At 28.6% G+C, this 12,684-nt stretch overlaps 1 protein-coding gene across 1 annotated transcript; it reads left to right on the top strand.

Moving 5' to 3' along the window:
• Positions 1 to 1,708: 1,708 nt before the first annotated feature.
• Positions 1,709 to 5,117, top strand: LOC113858356 (transcription factor bHLH112-like). The gene is made up of 8 exons (XM_027490973.1): positions 1,709 to 2,296; positions 2,616 to 3,219; positions 3,320 to 3,430; positions 3,554 to 3,619; positions 3,779 to 3,844; positions 3,990 to 4,040; positions 4,504 to 4,655; positions 4,734 to 5,117. The coding sequence occupies exons 1-8, from the start codon at positions 1,935 to 1,937 to the stop codon at positions 4,750 to 4,752; spliced, it is 1,431 nt and encodes a 476-aa protein (XP_027346774.1). The 5' UTR covers positions 1,709 to 1,934; the 3' UTR covers positions 4,753 to 5,117.
• The last annotated feature ends 7,567 nt before the right edge of the window (positions 5,118 to 12,684 follow it).

The following is a 12,684-nucleotide window of genomic DNA, read 5'->3' as shown; positions in this document are numbered from 1 at the left end:
AATACAATGAAGCATAAAAGGCGAAAATCCTTCTATAACAATACTGATATATGATGAGTTACTTCTTTTTTTTTTGTCGTTCTCTCCCTAATATTATTCTTGATAATTGCATTTGAAGAAGTAGACAAAATTTCAAATGAAATAAATCAATTGACTCTTGAAGGGTTTTTTTTTTATATCATCCAATCATTATATTGGTGTTCATTGTTTGCGACTCAAAATTTGAGCATAGCTGAAGTTTTTTACTATTTTCTGTGGGTATTTTTTAGTGAACATTTAGTTCTTTCAACAATTTCAACCTGTATTGCCAACTAAATCACGCCTCATGGGTGAAGAACTTGTTTTTTAATTTAAAAATTATGTCATTATATATATATATATCTGTGTGTGTACACACATTTAAATACAAAGTTTATAACTAACATTATTTTTAACAGAAATCTCAAATGTATTATTAATTATTAAACCTTATTATAAATAGTCATCAGTTTTTTTAAAAGTTATTACATAATTTTAAAAAAATTTAATTTTAATTATTAGTCTACAATTTTATGATATATATATGTATATCCTTCTTTATTTATTTTTTATTACCTTTAATTTTAAAATTATTTTCTCTTTTCATCTCTCCAAAGGGGTATACACTTAGTTGGAATGTCAAATTGTCTTTTTCCTATGTTAAATTCTTCAATTTGGTTTTAGTTTCACTAACCCACGTGAGCTACACGCGCGTCCCTGTGCGCTTTGGCCAACCAATTTTCACTTGAAGGAATGGAAACATTAGTACATTACCAACTAGGTTATTGGCCCTGCTAGTAGTACTAGTACTACATCGTCTGCAATGATAGCTTTTTGGACCATTAAAATGGTCCTCAATTTTATCTTAGGGTACAGATTTTGGATTATAATAATTGTCTATCATGTCAGCAATTTGTGAAAAACAAAAAAAAGGGGAGCTGAAAAATAAGTGCACAAAGGATATACTTTCGGCTCTTTTTTAAAAATATTGCACTGTTTTTAAAATAAATAAATTACAAACAAAATAATAAAAATATTTAATTTTTATTATTTAATTTATTTGTCGTAGCATTTAAAATAAAGTATATACTTTAAAATGAAGTATTAAAATGGACTTCATGACGCTAAATGTCACGAAGGGAGAAAATGATAAATCATTTAATTTTTTGATAAAGATAAAAAAAAGATAAAACATTTAATAAATTATATGATTAAATTTATTATTTATTATTTTTCTAAATTCAGTTTTTCATATCGAATTCACACTTGACTGAAGAGAAATTGAAACAATATTTTAAGAACTTTTCTGAAAGATAATGTAAAAAAAAAAGGTTGCTCCTCTAAAATAAATTAATTTTTTTAACAATTTATTTATTTTTTACTCAAGAACTTCAACCGTATCGTTCTATACAAATCATGACATGGCTGGAAAGGAGATCAAATCTCATCAAATGAATATCATTATACTCACATCCCTTCACACATAAGGAACATAAATTTTCCACTAGAAAGGTATTTTAAAACACAAACTTTGGGATATAACTATAATTTAACACAAAACGGCCAAGGAAGCTGATCACAGAAATAAACTCACTGCCATGTAATATATACACACACATGTATATATATATATATATATATACACACACACACATACAAAGAAGAATTGGAATATGATTCAAAATTCTCTCTCTCATTTGTCCAATCATCGCGTTGTAATGTCAACCGGATTCCGGTTATCTCCATTTTCCGTACCCTTCCAACCGCTTCATATATAAAAATCACTCAACCTTCAACCCTTTCTGCCAACAAGCCTATATTGTGTGATACCATTTTTATAGAGCACGTAACTCAGGAAGCAAATTTCAAAGATACAAACATATCAGCAATCTCAGAAGAGTAAATAAAAGCTTGCTATGGCTGAGGAGTTTCAAGCTAGGATTTGTGGTGAAAACTGGTGGAGTAGTATTGATTCAACAAGAAGTGTTTTCCCTCTAGGCTCAACTTCACCTTGTTCTGTTGCAGCTAATGATATAGGAAACTATAGCACTCGGCAAACTTCTGATATCATGGATTTGAAGGCAATAAAGTGTTCTGCTGAAGAGACTAACAATAATTTGGTTTCTGATAGTTACCTGGGTTTTGTTGATGCACAGAAGCCACAAAAGAGTGAATCAGCCAGTGAAAGTGGTAGCATATTGATAGATTCCACCATACAGATGATGGGTTTTGGCCTCACATCTCCATCTTCAGCGAATTGGAATCAGCCTCCATTATTGTAAGTTTCACATATATGGCCATCACAAAAAAAATATGATACTTTATTATGTTGGCTAATATTTTCTTTTGAGAGAAATTTCAATTTTAATTATATGTAACTTGTGTGTGAGTGGAAAGTTTATAGTATATGGTCCAAAGCTTCCACTAGGATGAAAAAGGTTTAGTTTTCTTAACTTTTTCCCATTGATTTCATTGAAAAAGGGAACTTCATCTTATCAAAGCATATATGGCGTATACTATAGCTCTTAACTGTTTCTTTCCCTATTGGATTCCTTCCCATGTCCTTATATTTTGTCATTTTATTTTTTATCCTATAGTCGTTGTAATGGAAGGTCAGAGAGCAATTTCCATTCCATGCTTCAAGAAGAAACGGGTATAGATTCTTCTAATTCACAAATTCAAAGGGATTGGATCCCAAAGAGCTTCTCATCAACTAGTGGTGGAACCCAAGTTTCCACCGTTGATACTTTCAAACCAATGAACCAAGACTTTTCCATATATCAACGAAGTCTAAGTTCTTTAACCAGCACTGAGATATCAGATCGTAGTTTCCCAATTGGATCAGCCTCGTATGGTAGCCCTTCAACGTTGATGCAAAGCTTATATGATGAACCTCAACCACAACTACAGCACCCACTTTTCACCAACCGTCCCATGTCCTATTCATCAAAAGCAAGTTATGGGACACCCTCCAATGAAATACCGCCAATATGGTCTAAAGTTTCCACTTTTTTGAAGCCCACACCAATTGCAAAGCAACACCCTATTGGACTTCACTTTTCTAACAATACTCCTTTCTGGAATGCTTCGGCCGAGGCACTTAACGACATAAGAGCAGGTACTTCTGCTTCATCACAATCACAGTATCAAACTCCAACTTTTGAAGAGAAACCCAATTGCCCAAGCTCTCTATTAAACAAGGTATATATTTGTGTGAATAAAATTTCGAGTTCATAATTATAATATATTCACGTCTAGGGTTTTCTATGTGGGACTATAATTTATACATATTGAAGTGCAGCTTAAGAGTGAAGAAACTCTAGATTCGGCATCAATGGAGAAGCAAAATGTTTGTGAAGCAGCATTAAAGAGGCCAAGAATTGAAACTCCATCCCCATTACCAACTTTTAAGGTATTGTACCGTTATTATACGTATACATATTTTTATCTCAAACCTTTTTCACTATGCAAGATTGTTCAACCTTCATAATAATTACACTTTAGATTTTAATCAAATTGATATACGTGTGGACAGGTTCGGAAAGAGAAGCTAGGGGACCGGGTCACTGCTCTTCAGCAATTGGTTTCACCTTTCGGAAAGGTGAATTTTTCGGATATGTCTCTTTCAACTTTTTATTTTAAAAAAAAATCACAGCGGCTACGACTATGATAAAATTGAAACATTTACTATCTTTAGACGTTGAAAGGTAAAAAAAGTTAAAGCTAACCCAGATGTCAAATTCTTGTTGATCTTAAACAGACCGACACTGCATCCGTTCTTCATGAAGCCATTGAGTACATCAAGTTTCTTCACGATCAAGTCAATGTATGTTTCCTTTAAGGAACCTTGTTTTGAAAGAAAACCCTAACTGTTTGGTTACCATATATAAATTCTTAAAAAATATAGTTTTATCATAAGCCTTTTCTTATGTTGTGTGTTTAAAATTAAATCTCCACGCCTTGAATTCCAGGTTTTGAGTACTTCATATATGAAAAGTGGAGCTCCCATTCAACAGCAGCAGGTACTCCAAAATGTTTATATCTAGCTGTAGGATTCTTCGTTAAGGATTCAGTATAACGAATAAAAATGATACATAGTAACGGTAGGAAATTAGCTCATAAAAAAATAGTAGTAGTTAATTTTACCTCCATTGATATATCTTACGTTGGTTAGGAATAGAATAAAAATACTACTTAAAAGATTTGGATAATCCTCTCCTTTAAACTAACTTTGGAAATGAGTTAAACCCAATTTTTTAATAAGCTCTGTTAATATAGACTAATTTTCTTTATCATAGGTTAATTTAATGCATTATACTGTATCTAAACTTTTGATATTCATGTTGATAATTAACATATATTTATTTTTAGACAAAGACTGTACTGATTTAGATAATATTAACGATAAATATGTTTATGCTTTTTTTAAGCAAGTTCTTGGAAGGGAGAATATTTTCAAACATTTATAAGTATCTTTGTTTGAAGGGCTGTGATGATGTGAACGAATCAGAAGGACCAAAACAAGATTTGAAAAGCCGAGGGCTGTGTTTGGTACCGATTTCAAGCACATTTCCGGTGGCAACAGAAACCACTGCTGATTTCAGCTGGACGCCTACATTCAGAGGCGCACTTCCAAGGTAGAGAAGATAAAGCCAAAGAGACTCGTCCAGTGGAGAAGTGATGACGTATTATGTAACTATTTGCATGTGTAAAAGGAGGATGAAGCAAATGTGAAGGCACAGTGGTGAATAGAAAAGCTGAAGAAAACAAAGGATGAAAAGAAGGAAAAGTGAGAAAAGAAACAAACGAAGTGACCCTTCAAAGTTGAGCTGGGAATGCTGGGCCAGGCACAAGCAGAATGAAGTGCGCTAGCAAATGATTAATTAGTGACCATTGGAAGAGAAAATATATAACTTGTAGATTATTAATCAGGTGCTTCAACATTAATTAATAACCCCAAATTGTTAATTTATTTGAGCTTGATGAGACTAGGAACAAATACTAAATTCAGCGACATTTGACATTAGATAATTTGTTGCTGTTTTTGTTAGCGAATACATGGAAGAATTCAGCGGATATGGGACTACTTAAATGCCTTTTGTTCCTGACAATGATTTTGTTGATGTAGTAATATATTTTATACCATTGTAAGCTTGATATAAGCCAAAGGCGAAGTGAAAAAGAAAATAAAAGAGGTACTATATTCACTTTTTCTTTTGTTTAATGTAATTTACACTCCACTTTTATTTGTAAACGACGTTAGCTGTTTTGATTTTTCGTCTTTCAGCTTGTCAATTTTCAGGTTACATATCGTGGTTTTTAATTTTTAAAAATTATATTTTAAAAAATATTTTTAAGAAAAAATAAAAATAAAACTTTTGTTAACAACCATTTTATGTTTTTTTTTTTTTTTGGCAATAAAGTGAGTGAGAGCAGGTTTATTATCAAATCGAATGTGCACTTTGTACCCTTAAAATGAAAGCTTAATTAAATCCGTCCTTAAAAATATTGAAGGGATATGTTCATTAAAATGCTAATTAAACCCGTAAAGATAACTTATAGTTTGTAAAAATGGATTACTTAGTATGAATAGATATACAAAATATAATGTGTTATAAACAATAAAATTACAAAATGAAAATTATTTTATTCTCATCATAATGCTCATGTTTATATTATTCTCTATCTTAGACGTACAGTTTTATTATTTAAACAATTTGAAATTATACAAAAATTATTTCCATAGCTACAAGATATATAATTGACTAATAGTGTATTTGGAATAAGGAACATTAAATACAACAAAAAGTAGAGCTTCTATATCGTGGAGCTAAGCATCCCCACAAATCGGGATGAAATTAACGTACGTACTCAAGTTGAGTGTTTACAAGTGATTGCACGCGAGCATGGCTTTTCAAGCAAGCATAAACATATCATATCTTATCATTTATTTCTGGCACATATTGAATTATTTTGCTTAATATATAGAGGCAACATTGTAGTGCATTTGCATCCTTATAAATTTGGATGGGACCCATGGTAGTTTAAATTATTGGATTATATAACCAAAAATATTGACCACACACACAGATATTAAAGGGTTTGATAGTTTATATATATATATATATATATATATAACAAAAAGGTTATATATCAGGAATACAAATGATACTATAATTAAGGATGTAACTAATCCAGTAAAGTTAAATAATTAAAGGTTATATATATAGATTTTACATGAAAAACATGAAAATTTATTTAAATTTAACTAATTTATTTGAATGAGTTAAATTTAAATTTTAAACTTAAAGTACGTAAAATTTGTTAATTTCAGCTTAGTTTATAGCTTGTTACGACTTGTTTATTTTTATTAAATATTTATTTGAATAAAATTATGTTTATTAATTTAATATTTAATAAATATATTTAAACTAAAAAGCAAAGTAAAATAATGATAAAATATAATTTTATTCATAAAGATGACTTTAAATTCAAAGTGAAATATGTACCGATAAAAATAGTAATTTATTTAAAAATTATTATTTATTTGTTTAAAATATAACTTTTAAAAAATTAAAATACATTGAACAATACACAAGAATGACGATTTAAAAATGAAGCCATCAAAAACGGAATATTTATTTCCCCGCACCATCAATATTTTTCAAGCAACTTCGATAAGAGCTGAGAGAAAGCTCACTGAGATTTATACAAACTAGAATGCCCAAATATTTAAAAGGAAGGCATCCAACCTTACAATTTACCAAAGAATGCCCAAAAATTAGTAAGTATATTTTTAGTTTAAGTGGCTTATTTGTTTAAAGTTGTATAGATCCTTAAGAATTTAAGATACATGGCCTATTTCTTTTTTATAAATACTTTTTTTGTTTGTTTTTAACTTGTTAATGTGAGAATTGTTCTCTAAAAAAAAATAAAGAGTTCTATTTAAAGCAAAAGTAATTTTTTTATCATTTTTAATTAAAATATACTAAAATTTTATTACAACTTTGTAAGTTTTTTTATTTGGTAAAAGGCAGAAAATTAAAACAAGATAAATTTAATGTTTTTTTTTTGCAAAAGTTAAAATTGGTTGCTAGTTTCTTTAAAAAATATCCTCAAAAGGAATACTATAGAATGACTTTTTATATGTTTGAATAAATGGGATATCGAAAGGTAGAGAAATCAATCCCAGCAACAAGTCAAGCGACTATCAGTCACAATTTTGCGAATTTTGAAAATTTCAAGCTTTCGTTTTGGAAGAATTTAAAGATAAAAACATTTCGCGCTATTTTCAAAAAAAAAAAAAAAGGAAATGTGGACCACTGGGGTCAAACCATTGTATTAGTTGAATCAAACATTACTCAAATGTGTTGAACTGTAACGGATCAATTTGATTGGGCCAATTCGGTCATTTAACTTTTATATATTCTAATGATGACAAATTTTGCTTGATTCTGTATATGAACTTAGAGATCTTTATAAAACTTGGTGTTTTGATAATATATCTTTTGTTTTTTTATAAACATCTTGAATTTTTATCTAAAATCTTAAAAACCAAAAAATATATTGATCTAAAATCTTCAAAAAGACATCAAAATTTTTATAAAAATAATTTATTTAAAATCCAGATAAAATCAACTGCGTAAAGCAAAATAAAAAATAAAATATATCAATTGCGTGTACAATTTTATTACACGCATTGACGTTTATTTCTCTTTTGTATGGCTTACTATAATAATAAGGGTGGTCCAATTTGAGGGTTCAACAATCAATTAACTAAACAGAAATAAGCTTAAAGCTGAAGAATTCCTCTATGAGAATTGAGAAGTGACTAATCTTGAAAAGGGATCACTTTAGTAATTAAAAATCTAATTGATAGTTATGTATTGGGACTCCTCTTTTCACTTCTATTTATGACATTTTAAATTGATCTGACGATAGGTACTACACAGAATAACTTTCATTCATATCGAGCTCATTAACATTCTCTCTCGATCTGGCGTAAATCTTAATTAGTTTCTTCATAAAAAGTATGGTTGATCACTTAATATAAGATACATAAAAGGAATTCCATAAAGTTGAGGAACGAAAAGGCATGAGGCATCAATGTTGTATTATTAAAGTATGCGTATCATAGAGTCCTCACACATCTTTCTTTGATATAAAACTTTCTCTTTTTCTTGTTTTGGCTAATCAATGACAATCTGTTTCTATCTTCTAATACAAGTTTTTCTTCCCACCTGAAAAGGGTTTCTTCTTTTCACCAAAGAAAAAGGTTATTCCTTCTTTGTTGGTACCTTTGAATCTGATTTTGCAAGCCCTTTACACTCCAAAATACCGCTTCAGAGCTTCTGAAGAACGTTGATGTATCAATATTATATTCTTCCGTGGCGGGGATGACAACCCTCCATTTAAAACTTTTTGTTGGGTAATATGAATATTTGAATGTTAGGAAGCAAATGATATAGAATACAAGTATATATTTCATACAAACAAAAAAAAGGATGGACGACAAATAATGAGGGCAAAGCAATTTTTTCTCTCTCAGAATTAAAAGAACTATGAAATGCTCCTTTTCTTTGGTTCTCTTCCATCAAAACATATATGTACCTAATCTTTTTGGTCCGTAACATATATACCTTTCAGTGCTGTCAAGTTGCAAGTTTGACATAAATGAGATGGTTACATTTGTAAAGGAGACAAAAAGGATTTTACTATTTTAGGGTGAAAGACGTACAGATACTGACTTAAGCATAATGCTAGTTGACATTGGTTATTCCCAAAGTTACAATAATAGGAAGAATATAATGTGGAATGTTGGTGTCTTTTTGTGCCACTTGGCGCTAAAATGAAAGAGAAATTGTACTTAGCAATAAACTGTTGAGCTTCTTTATTTTTAGGCCATTTCAACACTAAATTGTTGAGCTAGCCTGTATGAAGTTGCATATTGGGTTTGGGCTGACATCACTATGCTTTTTTGTGTTTTAGCCCAGAGAACATTTTAACCTATTAAGCATTAACAAAGAGGGTCTTGTTTATTGGTCTGAACAAATAGGTTTCGTGTTGCCCAAAAAACATAAATAGGTCTTCGTAAACATCAGTAATTCAAGCCCAGAAAAAGTGTTAAAAAAAAAAGGACACTTTATGTCTATTGAACTTTGCTATGCGTGAAGGGCTCAAGAATTAAGGCCCAAAGATTACGCGAGCCACAGCAACAAGTTACTTAAAACTTGACGTTATTTGACCTTAAAAAAAAATACTTAAAACTTAGAGCATATTTTGTTTCTCTTTTTAAAAATAAATTTTTAAAAATAAAATATAATTATTGTATTATATTTTATTTTTAAAAATAGAAAACTATTTTTAAAAAGGAAAATAAATATACTTTTAATGTTGACCCAAAAACAACTTAAAATTTAAGAGTTTTGAAAAAAAGAATAAAATACTTAAGAGCCAACTACATGTAAAATGTCCATGCACACAATACGTTTAATTGTCATTTTAAAACTAGTGACACTAATATTTTATGTGTATCATTTAAGATAATAATATATTGAACAATAAACAACCTAATAAACTAGCACTTAGTATATGGATTGATTGACGTAAATTATTTTAACTTAACTTATAGTCTGAGTCCTGCTTTCACTCAAACTTTTGCATGATAATTTTTTAAAAAATTGAGACCATAATCTACCCAATTATATAACGTTATTATACTGTTTTTACTTTTTTCTGTCTTATTTTTTTATTATTATTACATAATATTATTCATCGCATTTTCATTTTTCCTTTCTTTTATAATCTCTCATTTCTTTCTATCTTATACACCTCAAAAATGGGGTATATGACGTTTAATTGAAAAATCAATAATCATTCGGAATGTTGTGCATGAATGTGAAAAAAACAACAGTAAGAAAATATTTCATAAGAATAGTCATTTTAAATTATATGTTATGCCAAGTCTTTTTATTGTCTTTCAGTAATTTATAATATAAATTTTGTATTAATTTAGGTGATAACATGACAATTCAGTTTTAGAAGAATAATTGGGTCTATAATAACCAACATCTATTTAAATTGGCTAATCAACCATTCTTGAGAATGATTTAAGAGAACATGTCTTCCTCTTTTTCAACAAGATAGCTAGATAAGAATAAGGAACTTGCTCTCTATAACTATTTGTGACCTCATTGCTAACATAAAATCTGTCTACAATTTTTTATCTAATATTGGCTAAACCAATCTAGATCATGGAAAGATTTTTACTCTAGTTTAGGATTGGGAGACTCTCCCCAGAGTATTCACCTTCTTATATTGCCCACAGTAAGCTCCTTACTAATGAAGAAAGGTATAATCAGAAAATGGCTATTAATCCTGTTTGTACCAGGTGCATGGAGACTCCTAAAACTGTTATTCATGTACTCAGGAATTACTAGACACCAACAACATCTTGAATCATATTGTCCCTCCCAATAAATAGGCTACTTTTTTCAGTTTGGGTTTATCCAACTTGTTAGAGTTTAATATTTTCAAACAAAACTTTCCTTTTTATCCCATTTCTAGCACTTTTTTGGCATTGTGTCTTGGAATTTATGAATAAATAGAAATAAGGTTATTTTCCACAATCAACCTCTAGATAATAAGGGTTTGTTGAATAAAATCTTTCTTGATATTGATTATTTTCTCTATTATTGTAGGAACAAGGAAAAGATCACTGCTAAGTGGAGAAATCTTGACTTGGTAAAGTGGAATCCTTCGAATAGGTACTTAAAGCTCAACACTGTGGGGCTGTGTCCTTATTCTTGGGTTCAGCTAGCTGCGGTGGCTTAATTTGTGATACAAATGAAAATTCTATTGTTAGATTCTACAATTCTTTGGACCCTTGTCATCCAACTGTTGCTGAGCTTTGAAGTTTATATTGGGATATCCATCTGGTTATTGTCAAGAAAATTCATTTTGTTTATATTGAATGTGATTACAAAATAGTCATTTCTTAATAACGAAAATTCAGCATTGTAACTGCCCATTTTATTTTGTTATTATCAAAATCAAGTTGCTTGTTAGGAATGTTAAATTTGTTAAGTTTAATTATGTTTTTAGAGAAGCCAACCAATATGCAGATTAGTAAGCCAAGATAGAGCCTAAAATTGATGAGCCTTCTGCTCTTTTTAATGAGGTCCTTTCGTCTCTTCTCCCTTTCTTAAATTTGGATGCTATAGGTACTTTGTGGCCTAAGTTTGTATTTGTTTGGGCTTTAAACCTTGTTTACTAGAAAAAAAATTTTTAACAATCTATTCTTTTAAAAACATTTTTTAACACATTTATGACATGTCAAGTTTTTAAAATAATCTCATAAACAAATACTTGAACCCTTAACTAATTAATATATTTTGTCAACCAAAAATTGAGTCTTTTAATAAATAAAAGTAATGTAAAATCAAAATTTGTATTTATAAGATGTAGCAGTTTTTAAAATATATTAGTAACATTATTAACCATTTTGCTTATTTACATTGCATTATATTTTTAATAAATAAATTATTAAAATTATTTAATATCAATTTGGGTATTACAAAATTATGATGTCAAACAACTCTCTTGAATGGCGTCAAAATTATTATTCTATTTAGTTTTAAAAATAAGAATTACTTTTAATATTTTAAGGATTTAATATCATAAATGTTTTGAATGCTAAACTAATGAAGAGTATTAAAATAAGTTATATTTACCTATTTTTACGAAAGAATCAATATATAATATATATTAGGTTCATATTGATGCACGAAATCAATATTAAAACCACTTTTTTTTTATAGTTGTAGTCACGCATGAAAAATTAAAATAATTTAAAATAGATATTATTATTTTAATTATTTCTATTTATAATTTTTAAAACTTTAATTAAAAAAATTATAGTAAATTTTTATTCACTGCTTAGTACCGTTTTGATTGTAACTCATAATTATACAAATCTTTAATTCATAATTTTTTTTGGATAACAATCCGATTGATAAAATCTTGACTTGATTAATAAAATATAAAAATAAATTAAATAAATTTTATTTTAATTAATAAAAAATATCACTAAACACATGAATTAATTCATTAAAAGTTTTCTGGTTTAATTTATTTTCGAGTGTAAATTTTAGTAAATCTAAATATATTAAATGCTAAAAAAATGTAATCATTTTTAGTAGTTTTACTGTACTCGAACATGTTACTTCTAATATACACGTGGTTAAAAAAAATTAGAGAAATGTTAACAGAATTTTAATAATAAATTACTGAATATTATTGCTAACAGCTAGACCATTTATAATATAAATATCCTTGCCATCAATATAAAAGTGATTCATGATCTGATTTCAAGACAATGACAGAATAAAAATTTTCAAAAGTGTTGGAAAATAGATCATCACTTACTTACACTCATTCAATGTTTCTTATTTTTTAATTTAAAATTAATTCAAAAGTGTCCGTCAATAATACAATATTTACCGACAAAATTTTGTCCCTCAATTACGTAAATTTGTTATGAATCTTACGTAAAGACCATAGATAGATGTCAAAATTGTTATGAATCTTACGTAAATTTCATCCAATATAAAAGTGCTTTTAAAAAAATAGAGTAAAATTTAATTCTTAAAATATGTTAGGTTAAAT

The sequence above is a fragment of the Abrus precatorius genome, unplaced genomic scaffold (genome assembly GCF_003935025.1).
Source record: "Abrus precatorius isolate BTA unplaced genomic scaffold, Abrus_2018 Scaffold2, whole genome shotgun sequence".
In the NCBI taxonomy this organism is placed as follows: Eukaryota; Viridiplantae; Streptophyta; class Magnoliopsida; order Fabales; family Fabaceae; genus Abrus; species Abrus precatorius.
Note: the sequence above shows the minus strand (reverse complement) of the source record. Positions and strands in the feature narration are given on the sequence as shown.